The sequence below is a fragment of the Helicoverpa armigera genome, chromosome 9, assembly GCF_030705265.1.
Source record: "Helicoverpa armigera isolate CAAS_96S chromosome 9, ASM3070526v1, whole genome shotgun sequence".
NCBI classification, from domain to species: Eukaryota; Metazoa; Arthropoda; class Insecta; order Lepidoptera; family Noctuidae; genus Helicoverpa; species Helicoverpa armigera.
In genome coordinates, this window is record NC_087128.1 from 9,965,191 (window position 1) to 9,985,764 (window position 20,574).

Genomic DNA, 20,574 nt, shown 5'->3' on the forward strand with positions numbered 1-20,574 from the left:
ACTTATGACAAAGTCAACGTTTGTCATTAGTGACAGTGACATAGCTTTGATTGACACTGACATAATTTGTTGACGTTAACGCTACGGCGGACTGGTTTGCATGGAAATGGAATAGCAACAGTAGTTTTTTTGTAATTTTTATAGGATAATACAGCTAATTCCATGTAGATTAGACGTTCATTTTTATACCCTACTTATCGAACAATGTAATGTTCCTAATTTGATGTTTATATGGAGTATAGGCTTAACGCCCAGATTGACCTCGTCGACTGAAACCGAAGGACTATCGTACAAATAAATTAGGTATGTCGGTTTGGTCAGCCAGTACAGCTGGAAATAATTACCACTCAGCACTGCCGGGCGGTCAATACGGTTCCTCTAATAACTGGTGTCCGAAGTTTAGCAAGGTATGATATAACTTGGCTATATGTAATTGTTGCATTTGTTTCGCTTAGATATACATAATTTGATTGCAATGACAACTGTAACCACTGTAACTGTTTACTAGTAGTTGTTTTATCAGTCGTGTGGTAATGCGGCGCACTTTACACGCGCGCTTTGTTAAAATGCTTAAGACTCTTTTTATTCAATTCATTGTTTCGAAAGTAGTGATTTCATCTTAGTTGTTGATACCCCAGTGTATAAGAGTCTATATTGTAACAGTATCAGCTATTTTCTGTTACAAGTGTCATACAATATTATGTGTTATGCTGTGAATTATTTAATTTATTATAAGTATGGTTTTAAAAAACTTACATTTACGTATGTATGTTTAATTGAAAACCTAAAATAGACAGGTATCTGTATCCAATATACTGTATGCATGCAATAATTATGTTTGTGTTCACTATTTTTATTGATTATTTTTATTTTGTTTGCAAAGGAGTGGATGACAGGTTTTTAGCGAGCATTTTGATCAGTTTTGTGGCACTGAAAACGAAGATACAACTTATCATTTTCTAACAAGAGTGAGTTTACAATGGTTGTTATTGGAAAAAGGGTTTTAGTGTGTTTACTTATGCTTGGTTTTTGTGAACAAATCCTAATATCACATTATTTAATTTTATGTCAGAGTTATTTCGATAATAATACCTAGGACAGTCTCAATGTCACATCAAAAATAGCCTTATCATTAACATGTTTATAAGTTTCAAAATTAAAAAAACAATTTTAAAATTCATTCTTAACATTTTGTTCTATCTAACAGGATTTCATGTAAATTGATGTGGTAGAAGCAAGTTTTATAATAAAACTTGAACATAAAGTATAAATAAATAATGTGCTATGTGGATGACATTTGGCTGGGATAGGAGCTTGGTTAAAATGCTTACAAAATAACAATTGAAGTAACTTGTATATTAAACGAAAGTCAAGTGTTACCTATTTTAGTTTAGTTCAAAACCCAACTATATGCATAATCATGCAGTTTTCCCTGATAGATTACTTAGACAAAACCTTAGTAAACAATAAATAGCCTGATACCTGATATAAACCTTCTCCCGGCTCTAAGTTACCTCCCCTCTAATTTTCAGCTAAATCAGTCAAGCCGTTTTCATGTTATGTCGTGATAACGGAAAGTGGGTTTCATTTATAGATATGACTTAATGAAGCCAGGATTGGTTGCTAAACTTATCAATGGGATATAGTAAACGCTTGTTAATGGCTTGGCCTTGCTATTGCGTAAGCTGGTTGTATTATGGGTTATGGTCACACTTTAACCAACTATAGATGGTATTGGGCTGAGAGCTACATCGGGCGATACTATGGGGCAACTAGGTAGGTCATGATAACGAGATAAGAATGCGGCCGATACGCATGCGAATAATGTACACACTGGGACAAATCTATTTGATAAAGCTTAACCATTGGTCAAACTCATTTACTAAATTACAAATTCATGATTTTCATCATTTATGGATGTTTCTGCTAGTGCTAGTTTAATCTATGAAATACTAAAAAGTACCTTGACTAAAAATGAGAATGGTAAGCTATAAAAATAATGCTTATCTACATTTAGTTAACAATAGCTCAATAGGTTGCTTTAAATAGAAGCTTAGCTTAGTTTTTGTGACGGTTGTTTGTTGTTATAATCAACCTTATAGTCTGACTCAAATTGCGATTAAATTGCCCACTCAATTTATTTGACATTTTTGTTTTATGTAGTATGTTTGTAAATAATGATATGTAGTAAATAAAATTATGTTTTTAAATATTTGTGTACACATTTTTTAAGTCTATACATTCAAATTATGTACTATGTGTAGGTTGCGGGAAATAATCTGACATTGTTCTATATCTTCACTTTCATTTTCCTATTCCAAATTCTTCTAAAGAAAGACTGTCCATTCCTTTGGAGATTCCCACCAAAATACAGGGTGTTGGTTTTTTAAATTAGTGTTTTGTAGTATAAATAATAATGTGACGTGGTATCGACAGCAGCACAAGTGCGTGATGTCGGGCGAGACCCCGATCCAGTCGGCGGACGGGCTGCATACGCCCGCCTACCTCTCGTGGAGGAAGCTGCAGCTCAGCCGGGCCAAGCTCAAGGCGTCCAGCAAGACGTCCGCTCTGCTCTCCGGATTCGCTATGGTAAGTGGAAACAATACACGGCAAAAACTCTGGTGTATTTTCAGAATTAAGGCTTTACTTTATATAACAATGCGATATCTATGTTAGGATTACCTACATCCTCAGGTATTTTTTTAGTTTAATCTTACTTCATCCTAAGGGAAGCTGTTAGATAGACCTTCATTGCATATGTGCGATTAATATGAATTGGCCTTATGTTATCTTCATCTTGATAACACCATTGGTGCGCATAGATACTAAACTGTATTATAGTTGACACTTATTGGGTAAACTATTGATAATTATTCAATAACACGAAGCTGAAGATCATAATTCATTCATATTTAATCATAAGATTTTTAGCTCAACAGAATGTTTTCATTGTCACCAGGTAGCGATGGTGGAAGTGCAACTAAATCCACCAGAAAGCACTAAAGTGCCTAACGAAATGCTAGTAGCTTTCACAGTGTGCACCACTCTACTGGTAGCCGTCCACATGCTAGCCTTAATGATAAGTACATGTATACTGCCGAACATCGAAGCCGTTGGCAACCTCCACAGCATATCACTCGTCCACGAATCCCCGCACGAACGACTCCACTGGTACATCGAAATAGCGTGGGCCTTCTCCACCCTGCTAGGACTGATATTGTTCCTCATCGAGATAGCAATACTCTGCTGGGTGAAGTTCTACGATCTGAGCCCGACGGCGGCGTGGTCCGCCTGCGTCGTGCTCATTCCAGTCATGATAGTGTTCCTGGCGTTCGCCATACATTTCTACATGTCCTTGGCGAGGCACAAGTACGAGGTGACAGCTACAGGTATCAAAGAACTAGAATTGCTCAAAGAACAGATCGAAATGGGTGACCATGACGCGCGCATGAATAATTTGACGTTGCTCGACCAAAGTCGTATCGTGTGATTGTCGACGTGTGTGTCCCATGTCCTTTTTGGAATGTTATTATTACCTTTTGTTTGTGAGTGTACACCATTGATTATTTAGGTAAGTTATGTACTTAGCTCGTTAAGATTGTACTTATTGAGTGCCAACACACGTTACGCGGATATTAAATTGCACAAATGGACTGGGCAATTTTACTGCTCAGATATAGTACAGGACTTTTTGATACTTAGCGTAATCTTGGGCAGAGCATATGCCTATTAATCAAAAAAATCGCTAATGAGGTGGAATGATTTGTTCTGACCTGAAATATTTTTGTAAAAGTAATTATGTTTTGCGGTATAAACTTGGTGGTCTGCTGAATTTGACGTTGATTAATTAAAATTGACCCTAGTTAAAAACTACGATACCAATTTGACGAATTCCGCAATTTAGTTCCCGCAATTCATTTTTACCCAACGACAGTAAATTTTAATAAATTACTTAATTTAGGCAGCAATTTTATACTTCAAATATTGGTATAGGAAAATATCTAGGTATCTCATGTATTTAATTTTGTATTTTAAAATCTCATTCGTGTACAGGTAATGACAAGACAGACTTTAAAAAATAGATTTTAGAATAAATTAATAATAAATAATGAATCTCTGTAATTACAATCATAAACATAAATATGTATATCTATTATTTGGACATTGGATAAAGGGAAGTGCAATAAAATTCATATTAAATAATATATGTATAGACTGATGTAAGTCTGCAGTAAAAATCGTTATAATGTGTCAATTATCATGAGCTGTACTCATGTCTAGGTACTTTTCATATCTAATGGGCCATCTCGATTTATCAGATACGGCTAGGGTTATCTATCAGGCAGAAATATTCGTCATTATTTTTTCTTTCCATTTTCCTGTCATCTTCTAAATACTTTCTTTAGTCAAAACCTTATTTTAACCATATTAAAAAATCATATCTCAAACTGAGCTATATTTAAGCATAAACTTATAATATTTTGAAAAGCGGTAACAGAAAAGTATTTATGCGCCGTTACGTTGCAAAATATTTATTTTGAAAAGAAACCCCTTTTGTAGCGTTTTTTCTCTCGGGACGTTATCCGATTCAATGCCACATCATTTGAGATGAATTATTAACGCATGACTAACTACGAACGAGTTGACGTTGTATGAGTAAGGGTCTCCCCACATTTATACACGCGGAATCTGCTTAAGCCGATTATCACCACACTACTCGACTTAACACCTATCTGCTATACAAACGGCTCCTTTCACCGTCGTCCGGACGTCCGAGCCGAGCCGATGCGAATGGTATTAGTAGCACCCTTATTAACTTATAACATAGGACGTAGACTTAAGAGGACGAATTGGATTTTTTGGCGCCAAGGATGTCAATTTTTCTCAGTAAATACAAAACGGATCAAAATACAACTTGGTTACCTGAAAGTTCATGATATAAACCTTATTTTGTTAGTTGTAGAAACATGATTAGGTAACTTTTATAACAGAGAAAAATATATCAAACATACCTCTTTTTAAAAAGAGATTCACATATTATGGGCAAACGGGACCGATTAAAGCCTCTTAACTTTTTTAGTAGTTGAGTATATACATACTCTTTAAAATTGTAGTAGGATTTTTTATCAAATTATCATTTCTAAATAATAAAATTACAAAACCATTTTGTCGCTTACGACTTTTAGTTATAAGCTAGCGCGCGTATTGTTATCCTCGCCCCGCTCAGACGCTCCGACCCCTTTTGGCGCCTTAGATGCGCGTGCCGGTTATGGAATTATTGTTGACCACTTCCTCGCCCGTCGATATATGTGGGCAGACCCTAAAACGTGGACGCTTTGCATGACATCGAAAGGGCTAATGTACCGTAAATGTCACTGGAGTTGTGTTACAACCACAGCTGCAAGGGCTGCCCTTACAGACAACTAATTACTTATTTAATTATGACTATAAATAACTTTTTGTGTACTGGGATTAATAATAACTGTCCCAATTAGTTTTAATTGGTCGCTAGGTGGTAATAAGATTGATTCATGTAGTTTTAAAACTTTGCGACTTCAAAAAAGGCAGGAATCACTAAAGGCAATTTGATCAATTGTCAAGCTATTATCATTACAGAAGTCTTAGTTATAAGGGTGAGAAACAAAGAGACGTTGGCACACTAGATCCTAGTCCGAAACTAAAACATAATTCAGTAATCTTTTTTTAGGTAGACATGACATGAGCATTCAACTCCTAAACGTGATCAACAAAAAATTACGATATCTAACGTAACGTAGGTAACATGTGATATCAACTTCGTAATAGTACCACTATCGAGAGTTTCGCCATCGTTATAGAAAAAAGTTACATTAACGATAAACGACAATGTGTGACTCATATTTTCCGGCCTGTTCAATTCTGCAGTATTTTCAAAATTAAATCTAACTTTATCCAATGATCCAATATCTATGAGAGAGTTCTTCAGGTGCTTTTAGACAATCCTCTGGTACCTACCTAAATAATCTTAGGCTGTTTACCCCAACATGACCTGACTTTTTGTCATACCATTGTTCTGAATCGGTCAATTCGATACCAGTGTACCTTACCCGTTCGTAACTTTGATCAAAAACTATTCTATTAGGTACATAAGCCAAAGTATGGCAATAAAATGATATTGACTGTATTTATTACTTAATCCAATAAGTACTGTGATATAATAATGAATGACATTAAAAAATCTGTTAATATATATTTTAGAATTAAGTAAATAAATTGTTCATGTAAACGTAACTTGTAGAATTTTGTATGGATAATTTTACAATTGTTATTTTTAACGGATCTTGTAAACACATTAAACTTGGTCGATGCAAGCTTTGAGGTTTTTATCTATTTCTCCTTTCTTCTGTTTGAGCCAGAGCTCGCTTTGTTCTAGAATTTTTCTTGAGAATTTCAGCTGATGCTGGAAGTAGAAAATATAATGTTAGTTTAAAGGTAAAAGAGTGATGTGGTCGAGCCACTAGAGGCTGTAGTGTAGAGCGACTGATAAGCACAGAACCAGGTTACGAGTTCGAGGACCTTCCGAGTATACACATTTTCCGTATGTAAAAATCGCTTTGAGTTTGGATTTCTATGGACATACCTATATTATTTGTGAATATAAATTCTATCTATATCTGTCGATACGTGACTGTTTTCAATATGTTGTCCAAGGCACGTCTTTAAGGCATTAAAATATTAGTCGGTCTAGTTCTTGCCTAGACTTCTTGCCTTAACTAGAAAATATAGGTAATTTATTTTTTTCTAGCCCTTTGCTAAACACCCACCTGCGGTGTTGGCGTAGCATACATAGGGCACCGACGCCGATGAAAAGCTCAGCGCACAGAACCTAGCCGTAGGCAACGTTCCATAGAAATGGACCCAGAAACGACCCTTGCGGAACACCAAACGTCATCTCCCGCCAACCTCAACTTATTCGACACGGGTACACGACGGATCTTTCGACAAATAAGAAAGCAAATAAATAAGAAACAATGCGGCGGAGGTAAGCTGGCATTCCTTGATTCCAGGGCACGGTATTGAAAGTGTGTGGCCACGTCAAGCTACACAGCCATACAAAGTACCTACACATTACCTTGGTAGGTACATAAACTAAGCGATGCATTTAACATGTCATCGATATATCCTTCTTACAAAGAAACGAGTTAGCCAAAACTTGATTTTGTGTCTGTCGATGATCTCATCACATCACTTAATTTAAGAACAAATACCTGCCAACTGAAAACCAGTCAACTATTGTTAAAATCACGTCTCTTACCTATTTGTTATCATTAAGTGTTATTTATTACTTTATTAGATAGTATGTGTTTACTTGTTTTAGGTGTATAGCAAGTAAGATCTCAAAAATTACATCAATTACCTACATATTCTCACTACAAATGTGATTTTTTATACTAATTGACAGAAATTATAGGTACCGTCTAAGGTGAACCTTTATTTTATTCCTTTTCCTTGTTATATACGTTAACACATATTTATTTAAATAAGTACCTAACTCCGTTAGTTCATTAGATTAGTATTATCATTTCGTTGACGTCATACGTTAATCGCTTAGGTTCTGTTAGCATTTATACTCGTTTAAATATTGGATTAAGAGGATGCACATTTAGTACCAACCTACTTAATGTACTTTTTGATACTTTTGTATTCATCATCAGCCTATTGCAGTCCACTGCTGGACATAGGCCTCTCCAAGTGCACTTTTACTTTTAGGTATATTAGAAGAGATAAATTAAAACTTAGTACGAATTTTGTTTAGGAAAATATCTATCCATCTATCTAGCCTATAGGTATACTATGTAGGTTTTCTCGTTTAACGAAGCAGGTTCCTGACCCGCTGATCAGCTTAGCCAATTAGAAGTGAGAATATTTCGTATCATTTCCATACTAAATACTTATCTATAGTTAACATATAGGTAAACCAAGGGATCTCTCCCATTTCTAGCTAACTATGTGTAGGTAAATATCACGTTATCTACTAACCGGTGGTATAGGATAAGGTGTCGGATGTTCGCAAGCTTGTCTTATAATGATGTCAGTCATCTTAGACATGATGCACACATCGTTCGCCCAGCAACCTTCCTGAAGCTGGCCAGTGCGCATGTGGTAGTACCGACCCAGTCCGCTCTTCAAGTTCTTCTCCCAATGTCCTTCATACCTGTTCCCGTTTGCTACACCAAGATAAACAAATAGGTACGTTATATTGTAGGTGCTTATTAAGAACAATGGCCGTATCGTTCTTATCGTGGGAACGTTGTTATAACAAAAGAAGGCAATTTTATAAAACTAGGTTCGCGCTCACGAAGCCGTCACATCTGTAGGACGCATGTGGCGCAACTTCCGGCATTCGTGAGTTCGCTGCCTACGAATGGATGAAAAACGATTTGTTTATTTAATTATGTACCGCAGATAATGTTGTAAGTACGGATTTTAGGTCACGTCCGCCAATCTCGACGCAAGCTTAAGGGCTTATTACACTTGACTAAATTCAGTCGTCTAAATGATTAAGTCACTAAATTCAGTAAAATGTAATCGCATTTAGGAAGGTAGTTTTCATTAAATCATTTAGAAACCTAATTAGACAAATCTATTTAGACGACTGAATTTAGTCAAATGTAATATGCCCCTTATCCAACCAAATAGCAAATCTAAACATTACAGAGCCCACTGACCATGAAGTCCTGCTGCGTGAAGTTTTAACTAAATTAAAACACAATAGCCGAGTATGACTAAATACCAAACTAGGGGATTGTGGGATTTTTTGCTAAGCTACTTTCAGAGAATGTATACGCAGAGGCTACTCACCATACATAAGCAATCCAAATCCATCTCTCATGTCATTGCTAAAATATCCGCAGTAAAAAGTGTTGTCGGCGTACCAGTAATTCCCATAACCCTGCAGCAATCCTGCTTTCCAAAAGCCCATGTATCGTTCACCGTTCTCGAAGTATGCCCAGCCGATGCCCTCAGGCTTCCCCCTCACCCAGTCGCCACGGTACATCAGGGAGTACGTGCCATTGGGCTGCAACTGGCTCAGAACCCCGTAACCGTGTCTGATGGTGCAAATAGTTCGATTTATCCATCAAGACCGTTAGCAATATCTACGTGATCTAGGTGGCTGCCAAAACGTTTTATGTAGGTAATTCAGTATGAAACTCAGTTTTTTTACCATGGAAGAACTGCCTTGGTACTTTGGTGGTATGTAGGTGCCAAATCCGAACATTGTGCGAGTTGTTGGAGAATATATTTAGGTAGGTATAGGTAAAGTTCCATATCATAAGAATGCAGTGGTGAGTCGCTGAGTTTGGAGAGGAGTACACCAATGGAACTATGGGTAACTACTACTTATTCTCGAGGTTAAAGGACATACGACACATACCGGCGTCCTTTGTACCAATCGCCTTCATACAATTTTCCTTTGATTGTTAAAAACCTTCCCTTTCCTGCGGACAATGATTTCAAATCTAACGTCAGCTTAGTTAGAGCATTGTAAAACGTAGGTACCTACTTAAGTACCTTTTTTTTTTTTTTAACGACGTAAAAAATCATCAAATGACCCCTCCCGCTGTGGGTTAGCAGCGGTGAGGGAGTGTCAGACTCTTACTGACTAAAAGCCGTCGTGTTCCGTCGTAGGCCTTCTTATGTGCTAGGGCCGCGGTACCTCTTTCGAACAACCCGCAGCCCACCTACTTAAGTACCTGGATCTATGAAATTCTAGTTACTGATTAATGATCAAACAACAGAATAAGGGTCTATTAATATGTTCGTGTGGACCTACTTCATATCGGTAGGTTCAATGAACCTACCTTCCTTCAAATCATCTTTCCAATCGCCTATATATTTGTCGAACCTCGAAGTAAAAATAGCGTGATGAAGTCCGTTCTTCTTAGCTTTTTTTTCAGCTGCTATCAATAGTGGTGTGAATTCTCGTGGTTTGTGATAAAATGGCATGGTAGCTACTCAAATTATTAAATGTTTACAAACAGTTTGTGCACAGTAAAATTGCACTGACATCAATCTTTCCCGTGTTAATGTCACCACAACATAAACAACCAAAAATAACTGATATTTTTTCCTTGTGTGCTGTTTTCAAAAAAGGTTGAATCATAATGATACACGTTCCATGTATTAAGATGCCTTCTCCTTCCATTATGTATGCTGCTTCTCGACATATACCGTAATAAAACACACAAAAACTTAACTATACATTTATTTTTAATTGCACAAAAATGCACTAAATACAATTAGAACTTAAAACTTTAAAACAGCATTCCACCTATCTTCCTTTTAACAAGTGACAGATATCAATGAATTTTGGTTTTGCAAAGGGCTATTTATGTACTGTTTTTATGATAAATGCTTCAAAGTTTTCCATGCGCCTTCTTCAGTCCTCTGCTAAGTTCTATGAGCTGTTGATAATGTTCCCTGAAGCCTTGGAGCGCTAACTCTTGCTGGCTCTTCATTGAAGAGTTGCTAGCGATGTACTTCTCTATACATTCTACGCATTTCGTATCTAACTGGATGTCGGCTTCGGTTAGATTCTCCGATTTCGTTAGTTGTATTGGTGTTGCCAGTATCTGTAAGGAATAGATTGCCATTATACAAAAGTCATGTTTATTCCATTATCAAGCTAAGACATTGTAACTAAATTAATACAAAGATATCATGCCTTTATCCGACGTTTCGGCCGAACTGCACCAACCGACCGTGGTTACAGGTACTTCTAGATGGTTTATTAAGTTAATTAAGTCTATAAAAATGCCAAGAACAGGTGCCTAAGTTTTAAGCCATAAAACCAATACTTGGTATGGAGATTGGACCATGGAATCAGTTATAGACCCTACAGGAAATTAGATATATAGCTGAACAAATATCATATACTTACTTGCTGCACTATAGAATCAGCAACTTCTCCGTTAGGCACATCAGCGTGTAAGGCCTGTCTCAACGCTACCAGTAGCACTGCCTCTCGTACTGCGCCACTCTGCAGTAACTCCAGCATTAACTTGTCCATGCTCTGGTGCCAAGTCAGGTAGAATACCAGCGGGCCGAAGTGACGGGTTGACCTAAGACAAATGAGGTTGAGGATATGACGAATTTCGTGCTGGCTAACTTGACATTGGTCAAGATTGGAGATCGACAGAAATGGCCAAGGAGAGTAAGCAATACAAATTCACCATCAGGAAAGTAAAAAAAAATAATGAATAAATTCTGTACAGTCATGGATTTGAGAGTAGTGAAATTACTTTGACAGAGATAGATGTTTTAACAGCAAAAATCTATTGCTATTCAAAACTTTTAAGCTTCACACCACTTTGGTGACTGGGCCAAAAAAAACAATAACTAAATAAACAGTTCACGAAAAAAACTGACCTTAAAAGCTCATATTTGCTGTAGCTATCAAGATGCTGGTATGTCATACTGGTGACTCTCTGGTACGAAGGTTCGTCAGGCTCATACTGCACACACGCGCGGTCCAGCACAAACTCGTACTTCTCTCTGTCTAGCAGGCTGTTGAACTTCTCTAGATCACTGAACATCACTGGTTCACGGAGCTTGCGGCCGTTGAGCGGGAAATATACCTAAAATGATGTAAAATACTGTCTTTAGAAAATGCAAAATACTTATCGCTACAAAATATTATGGTGACTAAAGCATAAGCCAGCACTTGTTAAAAAAATATTTAAAGGAATGCTGTTTTAATGTAAGAATGACTGCTCAGAAAAGATAAAAAAAAAGTAAAGAATAATTAAAAAAAAAAAAGAATCAATTACCTGATTTAATCTTTTCCTAACATCATGATCACAGCTACGAAGAGTGCCATCAGGATCACTGAAAAAATATATCAATGTGTTATAACATAAAAGTGTGTCAGATTACATACAAAAACCATATTATAAATACAATCTGGCCTTCTTAACAGATTTCCCAAAATAGAGAAGGCATACAAATCAGATTCTTGAATTTTTTGTTTTAAATAAAGACAAGATAGAGATAGGGGAAGCCTTTACCCAGCAGTGTGCACAGTACAGGCTCAATAAATAAATAAATGATCATAAATATTATTTGTGTAGTGATTCTTACCGTTCAACAATCAATCTATTTTCATTAGCCACACCAAATGTGATGTCTGTGAACATGAACTTGGCTGTATCATACCCCATAAGGGCAGGGTCTTTAGATAGAACATCATCGATGTGCTGTTGGACCTGAAAATTACATTAAAACATTTCAAAAAACTTTCCTTGTTGACAAAATTCACAGATATTCTGGTAAAGTATAAATAAAATAGTGGTGTTAAATGCAAAGTATTTATTTAATTTGAAAGAAGTTCAGGGAAACGAGTTTTTTTTCTATTCTGACTTCATAAGTCAATTCAAATTGAAAAGATAGTTTAGCCTGATCTGTTTAGCCTTTTTCTAATACCTAAGATTTCCTTAGGACATCAAGTTTTACCCAACACATTTTATAGATCAATTACCTGCCTCCACGACTCATAAAACTTGCAGCAAGCCCGATTATCCGACTTTCTATCTGGTACTAGAAAATCAGCTACTGAGTAAATATATAGGAGTTTTATTTACCTTAACAACTGGAGGCATTTGTAGTAATCTATCAGCTCTTTCATTTGCTTTAGCAATTTCCTCTTCAAGTTCCTCGTTCGTCAAGAATTTGTAGGTTGGTGTTTTAAGGATGGTTAGCCCCTGGTTAGTCCTTTTGCGAAATACTTTATTGTAATCTGGTCGAGTCAATCGTTTCAACAACACCTGGACATTTGATGAGAAAAACTTGGGAGCTGGATCTTGTTCTCCATCTGGAATAGAGAAGTATCTTGGATAACTTATAGTTTAAGTGTAAACAAGCTATTCCTAATTTAGGTCCACTTAAAAAATGTTATTAGTTACGTGAATGGACTTACCATACAAGGATGGAACCAGGCTCAGTTTACGGCATGATATGACCAGTATTTGTGCGTCGGTGATTAGGTTTCTTGGATTGCTCTGTGCTATTTTACGAAACAGGAGCGACATTTTAGTTTTCTGATAAATAAATGTATTTGTTTTCGAAATACTATTTCTAACCTAAAAAGAAATCTTTTTTTTTTTAATTTCTCTTAACTTGCCTCATGGGGTACTGGTCTTTTTCGTTCCACTGTTATTCTGTGCTGCACTACTGTTATTTTATGCACAGGCAACTTGTCACACGTACATCTGGGAGTGACATTAATTTATTATGTCTCTCCCAGACATGTGGATGTAATGTTCTAGCTTGTTCTTTGCACATGAGTTAAGGATTATAACATTTTATACGGTACATTCTGTACGCCATAATGGTGATGGTTCTCATTACTGCTGCTGAATGCAAATCACGATCTTAGAGGTAGCAAAAGTCTAAGCACGGCTTTATTCACAATTTTTATAGCAATGGCAATACTTTCATTGACATGCTGGATTTGTCAAAATAGTACATTGTCAAAATATTACCTTTGTGCTTATTGTGTAAAATAAAAAAATAGTCATAATTTATGAGAAGATAACGCAAGAAAAGCATATTTCGAGGGTAGCCTAACATCTTGATGTCTTAGTTTTACCGTCATGGCAAAAAGAAAAGCAGCTGTGAATGATATCATTTATGAATTAGACAATGAGGACATCGTAATCAGTAGTGACGATGAGGTTAAGGAATCCAAAATAAATCGTTTAGAGGTAGTAAACAGTACAAATGCTACCACAATTATCGAGGATAATAGTGTGGAAAGTATTTCGGAAGTAATTGATTTAGATACGGCAAGCGACAGCGTCAGTGAATGCGCCGCAGCTACGATGAAGCATAATGGAGGGAAAACGGAGATCGACAATAACATCGGAAACTCTCAAGAAGCACCAAGTTCTCAAGAAACTGCAGACGAAGTTGATTCCGTGAAGAAAGTAACTGCCGAAGGTTCCAACACCACTATATTTAATGAGGATATAGTTATAGATTCGCCCGGTAATAGTGACTTGGGCGTAGAGGGTTGCGAAAATAGGACGCCCTTAGTTACAGTACGGTTTAGAGATAGTAAAATGGCAAGTAATTATAAGGAACAGGTGAAGGCATTTATGTTAAACTTAATAAAACTTCATGAGGGAGACAGCCTGGGGGTTGACAGTGAGACAGATATTGAACTGGATATTTGGCCTGAAGACTTGATTGATACAGAAGCATGTGAAGACACGGTACAGAAGGAAGAAAGCAGTTTATTCTTTGTGGACACTGAACCCTGTACTGACAGGCCCAATATTATTCCCAGATACAGTCAGGTAAGTTACACTGTAGATTGTAATTGTTTTTTCAAATATAACATACAAATCTTCATTAAATAACATATACTATGCTTGTATACTTTGGAAGCCGACCCCAACATAGTTTTTGAAAAGGCTCGGAGGATGATGATGATGCTTGTATACTAATACTCCACTTGAGTCAGCCCTTAACTAAAAATAGACAATGTTGATAGGATGAATACAAAACAATCTTATACATTAAACAGTTATACATATACATACAAAAGTGCCTGTAGTATAAATGTTATTTGCATTTATAATAAGTTCATAAAATATATTATCTATCAGCTATACTCACCATAAAATCCTTACAATCTAAAAAATCATTAGAATTATAATATATCACAATGAGGGTTTTCTAAAATGGCAATCCACGAGGTGGCAGCACCGAGTCGTCAGGTCCAGATAACTGTCAAAGTGCTTATCTTTACTATGAATAGTGAACGATTTTAGTGTTTTTTTTTTATTTTATAATTAAAGCACTGCATTATTGTTTTACTATTGCGGTTGAGTAAATAAAAAAAACTAAATCATATTGTGTTAACAAATTTTTCAACAAGCTTTTCCTTAGTACCAGTGACTTTTGCACCCTCTCTCTTAGCTCAATTTTTAGTTCGGAAACCTTATTCTGACCGTAGTCCATAATAAAATCAATAACCCTTCCAATATAACAGAATTTCAATAAACAATAAGTTCGGCACCTACAATTCCATACTATTTGACAGCTGTTTGGACCAGACGCATACGTGGCGCCACCCGGTGGCAGAAAAAAATTCAAAAACCCTCATTTATATCGCTTCTGTTCATAATTGAACTGAAAACTTCCAGGCATCAACTTTAATATCAAATGTCCCTGATAAAGAGGCATCTCCTCCCCCGCTGAGAAGGGGACCCTGCTGCTTCAACTGTGACGGAAGCCATCAACTGAGAGACTGCACCCTGCCCCGAGACCATGCTAGGATAGCGGAGAAAAGAAAAGCCATGAATTCTCTTAGAGTTGGGTAGGTGTAATGGTCAATGTCATGTTTAGAGAACTTTTTCTAATATTATCATCATTTTCAAGTATCATCAGATTTTTTATCTATTCCAATGTTTTTAACAGAAATTTTTCAAAATTCTATCTTAAATCTTTTTTTGGACAGAATTCAGAATAACTTAAAATGTTCACTACCTAAATAAGTTAATATAATTTTAAAAAAATATCTGGTCTTTAGCAACTCTTTGAGTGTGGTTATCAAATACACGTTATAATGAAGCATTGTCCATTAACAGTACTCATTAATATAACTGGTTTCTGGGAATTTTTCTCCATATTTGTGAATTTATTTAACTGTCAATGTTTGCATGTTTATGTACTGATTCTTAGATATTATGATGATCCGTGTTTTAGACGATACCACATAGAAGATGAACAGAAATATGGGCACCTAATACCTGGTAGAATATCAGGGCAGCTACGACACGCACTAGGACTGAAGAGGAATGAGTTGCCATTACATATCTACCGCATGCGGATGCTGGGGTACCCGCCCGGATGGCTTGAAGAGGCGAGGATATCTCACTCTGGCATCTCTATGTTTGATTCTACAGTAAGTGAACAATGTATGAATTTATTACAGCTATTTGTTATAATAATTTTAAAAAGATTAAATTTTATGCCTATAACAATGAAAAAGAAAAAAGAATTCTTCAATTTTACTATGTTGTAGCAGAAAACTGCTGATTTGGAAATGAAAGTTACATGTTAAAAATACATAGTTTACATACTAAAGGACAAAATATTGAACTCTTCAGGGTACTGCAATACTAGAGCCTGAGGAGGAAGAGGGTGAAGTGTGTGAACCAGGGTCCAAAGACAAGTTCGACATCAAGAAGATACTCGACTTCCCAGGGTTTAATGTCCCCGCCAGCTCACGGTATTTAGAGGTAAGAGATTGCTCATTAAACTGATAATTTTCCTATAGAAAACTGTCACATCAACACAACAGCAGGATTTATTGCTTTAAACCATCCCATAGTTAATTAAAGATAGTTCAACTCAGATTTGCGCGCGGCCCTATGTGTGCGTCGGCTTGTAAATATACAACTTTCATTCGTGTGACAGTGACGTCGTCCGAGCATGACGTGTTCTTATCGCTTTTTGTTATGGGTACAGTCGTTTACGAAAATGTCTAGTTCTTCACGGAGAAAATGTTTAAGGAGTCAGGTAGCGTTTCAAAAAATGAAACAACATTCGGAGCTTTTTTACATTTTATTACATTTTACAGTTTTTCATTATTTTCTCATATGTTTTTTTCAAATTGACATTGACTAGTAGTAGTATCTAAGAAATAAATGAGATGAAATTTCTAAGATGGATTAAATACTCCTTACATATTTTCTAGGTCGGGGTACGCAATAAATAAAAGTGTGGACTAAGAATGTAAAAAGACGCATAATCTAGTATAACAATGTAAACAAAATGTGTAGGGAATTTAAAAATTTTAGAATTTAAAAATTATATTGCTTCGCATAATGTCAACCAAAATAAGATGGAAATAATGAAACTCATTAATGTTAACGTTTGAGTCAATTGATGAAGGGATGTTGGGTAATATCATCATTTGATTTTTCAATTAGCGAGTTAGAATCATTATAAATAAATAAACATTAAATTACGTAATAACTGTTTTTCTTTAAACAGCCGTATACAACCCCTAAATAACTGTATTTGTACCCGACTGTACCTCTTGTCACTCACACAAAGTCACTGTATATGTACAAGGGTTACCCACACATAAGGCCGCGCGCAAGACTGAGTTGAACTTACTATAGTTTCTTCAGGAATAAAGGCCAATAATGTCTAACAGCCAGTTTCTTCATCAAAAGTTAAAGCCAAAGTAAAAGTCAAAGTAATGTCTAAAGTAAAAGTAACTGTCAAATTCAATTTTTCTATTAGTTTTGCTGTCACTTTAGCCTTGAAAAAACGTATTTGACCGTTACTTTTACTTTAACTTTTCATGAAGAAACTGGCCGTTAGTCTACAACATAAAAAATATAATATTGAATCTACAAGCTAAAAGAAGAGAATGAATAAAAAACTTTTTTACTCCTGGACACTTTGAAGTTCCGTAATATTTTCAAGTGTGTATATAATTAAACCGATGAACCATATTCCCAGGAGTCCGAACAATTCGGTCTGCCCCCGATGTCGGAACAGGACAGCAAGATGGCGATGCTACAATTCCTGGCTCCCAACGCGATGAAGGCGTACAAACGCAAGAAACTCACGTTCTTCCCCTCCGCGTCTGCTAACACCACCATGGAAGGACAGGCTGAGATGGAACTAGATAGTGGGGATGGTAAGTTGATATAATTTTATTTAATTAGAAATCCGCAAATATAGAAAGTGAAGGTGATACAAGGACGTATTTCGTTGGCTACGTAATACATATTTTATATAAGCCCCCATTCTTGATCCGTCGACAGAAGTTCCTCAAACATACATAAGTTTTACGTACTTTTTTCGTTTTATGTTTCTAATTAAATAAGGACAATAAAAATATAGGTAGCTAGACTTCAATAATACTTCCTGATTGTTAATGGAACCACAGCTTATGTACAGTCAACTTCAGGTCAGTGGTAACAGTTATATAGGATAATCGTACTTATTGCTATTGAGTTAAGGTGCAAGACAGTTAACACTTCAATGTGCAGTCTATCGTACAATTTATTAACCAGTTTATATATTTTTCCAGAAGTAACAGAATTCCCGTCCAACCCTCCGCTGCCAGACGAGGCGCCGCCGCCACCTCCACCCCCGCCCGCACTCCCACCACCCCCCGAAACTCCCCCACCTTCCGAGACACCACAATCTCCCCCAAAGCCCCCGTCTCCCCACAAAGTGCCGATACCTGATGACAAGCCTGACTCAGGGGATGATGTTGAAGTATTAGAGGTGATTAGAGTCGGAGACATACCGGTGCCTGAAGCAGATCTCATCACTATTGACGAAACTGAAGATGTAAGTTTGAATAAATTATAGTTAGCTTTAGAGTTTATATCGTATTATTAAAAAAATAAACAATTACTGTACTTTAAATTTCAACTAGGGAGAGACATATTGGGAACTACATATAAACGACGTATAAACTATGTATTCTTAAGATTTAGCGCATGGTTTTGCGTGTGTGATATTTATAATTAGTTCTCAATCTCAATTTGTCATCAAACATGAATTATTCATAGTCTTAATCTAAAAATACAAAATGACTTCTTGCAGGATAAATCCCAAAGCAGTGGACGAGCCAGCCCTTCATTGGACGACTTAGAAGAAAAGAAAAGGCTACTATTGAATGCATTAGAAAGTGACTGTACGCCTAACGTATCTGTTATTAGCATACTTGACACGACCGAGGAGATCATAGTTGATAAGAGTGATAATGATACCATGGACACTGACAATGTCGAAGCTGACCAGAAAGACCAAGAAATAGCTAAAGACGATGTAACTAGTACCACTGATGATAATAAAAACATATCTCCTGATAACAGTGAGACAATAACTAATGTAGAAGACTCTCAGACTGACGCCAAAAGTACAGAAGAAGCTGAATCAATAGCAGAACAATCGCCATCAACCACTTTAGAAAATAATGACAATAACAAAAGAAAAGATAGCATATCCGAATCCAGTACAGAGTCTAAACCTGGACATGTAAAAGGAACGTTATTCGGAACACCAGTCATGAATATAGCGTCTTCTTACGTCAAACTACCCACAGACGAGAAGTTCGCTAAAGACATTTGTGACGTCATCAACTTCGAAAACTTACCCAACTCAACAGGAAAGTACAAAAAAATAAGTGCATTACTAAAGAAAGTTAAGAATGAAGTAGACAGGATACAAGACTCATGATACCCATGTACCCCTGAATGGGGTAGAACTGTTTTAAGTTTTACTATGAAAGATGTGGGCGTGGAATTGTTAGAGAATATTTGTAAATTGAGTCATTGTATTTTTATACTGCTCAATAGGATAACTCCATTTTTGGATCAGAAGCAATATTTTAGCAGCTACATTTTGAGTCTTTAAGTTACCACGCGTTGGTGCGTTTTAGCATAATCCATTTTACGATGAAATCAAGATTCAGTTTTTCCAAGTTGATATTGACAGTGATTGCACATTGCAGTGCAATTTTCTCCACACTCAATTTAAAATAATTACATAGTTTTTTTACTATTGCGATTCTTTCTTTTGTGAACCAACTTTAGTTCATTCCCTTGCTGATTTTTTCTTCTCACAAAAGTTGCGTTATGCAGTCTGCAGTTCGTGGCTGTATTTAAAGTAGCATGGTACTGTGATAAGAACTGTATGTGCGATTAATTCTTGCTTCATTTTTCTGGTGAAACGCGACATTATCACGTTTTGCTACTGCGTCTGGTGGGGTCGGTTCTTCCAAATTGATGAAAATTTATATAAACAAATATTGGGAAAAGGTTGGTTGTAATTGAAAAAAAAAAAGAACAATATTTCACAGTTATATTTATTTCTCTTGATAAATATAATCTCGATCGGTATGTAATAATATACTAATATGAAAGTATGTATAGAAGATACAAAACGCTCATCTGGTCCGGACGGTATACCACCTTTTCTGTTCAGGGACTGTGCCAGAGTTTTAGCAGGTCCACTGCATTACATTTACAATACCTGTTTACAACAGTCCACATTCCCAGAACGATGGAAAATCTCACGCGTCGTTCCAGTACCTAAGGGTAAGTCAGGTCCAGATGTCAGCGGTTACAGACCAGTGGCAGTGCTGTCAACACCGGCTAAAGTTTTTGAGTCCGCCATTCAGAGTTCTATACAGGGGCAGGTCCGAGCACAACTATCGGACGCACAGCATGGCTTTCGGCCGGGGCGCAGCACTGCCACCAACCTGCTTAACTTCATGGCGCAGGTTATACCGGCGGTCGACGCGGGGGTGCAGGTAGATGCGGCGTATTTTGATTTCAGAAAGGCATTTGACACCGTAGACAATGATGTCTTATTGAGGAAGCTGGCTGATATTGGCTGTACACCACATCTTTTGCAGTTCTTTGTCAGCTACATGAAAGATCGTCAGCAGTATGTTGACTATAATGGGTTTGAGTCGGAGCCGTACTACACAAGGTCTGGAGTAAGCCAAGGCAGCAATTTGGGGCCTCTGGAATTTATCATCATGATAAACAG

The 20,574-nt window shown here is 36.6% G+C and overlaps 4 protein-coding genes across 11 annotated transcripts; 2 read left to right on the forward strand and 2 right to left on the reverse strand.

The window, feature by feature from the left end:
* Positions 1-55: 55 nt before the first annotated feature.
* LOC110369685 (calcium release-activated calcium channel protein 1) lies at positions 56-6,350 on the forward strand. 8 transcript variants are annotated; one of them, XM_021325187.3, is made up of 4 exons: positions 56-407; positions 884-968; positions 2,437-2,589; positions 2,960-6,350. In XM_021325187.3, exons 3-4 carry the CDS (start codon positions 2,452-2,454, stop codon positions 3,488-3,490), a joined length of 669 nt encoding a protein of 222 aa, XP_021180862.1. In that variant the 5' UTR covers positions 56-407; positions 884-968; positions 2,437-2,451; the 3' UTR covers positions 3,491-6,350. The 8 variants fall into 8 exon arrangements, with proteins under 8 accessions (XP_021180862.1, XP_021180864.1, XP_021180860.1 ...); XM_021325189.3 differs by having other exon boundaries at positions 2,440-2,589; XM_049839427.2 differs by lacking the exon at positions 56-407 and adding an exon at positions 470-797 and having other exon boundaries at positions 2,440-2,589.
* Positions 5,784-10,053, reverse strand: LOC110369686 (MORN repeat-containing protein 3). The gene is made up of 5 exons (XM_021325191.3): positions 9,843-10,053; positions 9,416-9,479; positions 8,842-9,089; positions 8,020-8,207; positions 5,784-6,439 (listed from the first exon to the last, which is right to left on the reverse strand). The coding sequence occupies exons 1-5, from the start codon at positions 9,985-9,987 to the stop codon at positions 6,332-6,334; spliced, it is 753 nt and encodes a 250-aa protein (XP_021180866.1). The 5' UTR covers positions 9,988-10,053; the 3' UTR covers positions 5,784-6,331.
* Positions 10,054-10,230: 177 nt separating this feature from the next.
* On the reverse strand, positions 10,231-13,142 carry LOC110369683 (small ribosomal subunit protein mS22). The gene is made up of 7 exons (XM_064036430.1): positions 12,956-13,142; positions 12,621-12,850; positions 12,121-12,245; positions 11,811-11,868; positions 11,410-11,618; positions 10,922-11,102; positions 10,231-10,613 (listed from the first exon to the last, which is right to left on the reverse strand). The coding sequence occupies exons 1-7, from the start codon at positions 13,065-13,067 to the stop codon at positions 10,398-10,400; spliced, it is 1,131 nt and encodes a 376-aa protein (XP_063892500.1). The 5' UTR covers positions 13,068-13,142; the 3' UTR covers positions 10,231-10,397.
* Positions 13,143-13,475: 333 nt separating this feature from the next.
* Positions 13,476-19,581, forward strand: LOC110369678 (zinc finger CCHC domain-containing protein 8 homolog). The gene is made up of 7 exons (XM_021325177.3): positions 13,476-14,336; positions 15,189-15,361; positions 15,751-15,949; positions 16,155-16,286; positions 17,521-17,701; positions 18,098-18,363; positions 18,622-19,581. The coding sequence occupies exons 1-7, from the start codon at positions 13,632-13,634 to the stop codon at positions 19,255-19,257; spliced, it is 2,292 nt and encodes a 763-aa protein (XP_021180852.3). The 5' UTR covers positions 13,476-13,631; the 3' UTR covers positions 19,258-19,581.
* The last annotated feature ends 993 nt before the right edge of the window (positions 19,582-20,574 follow it).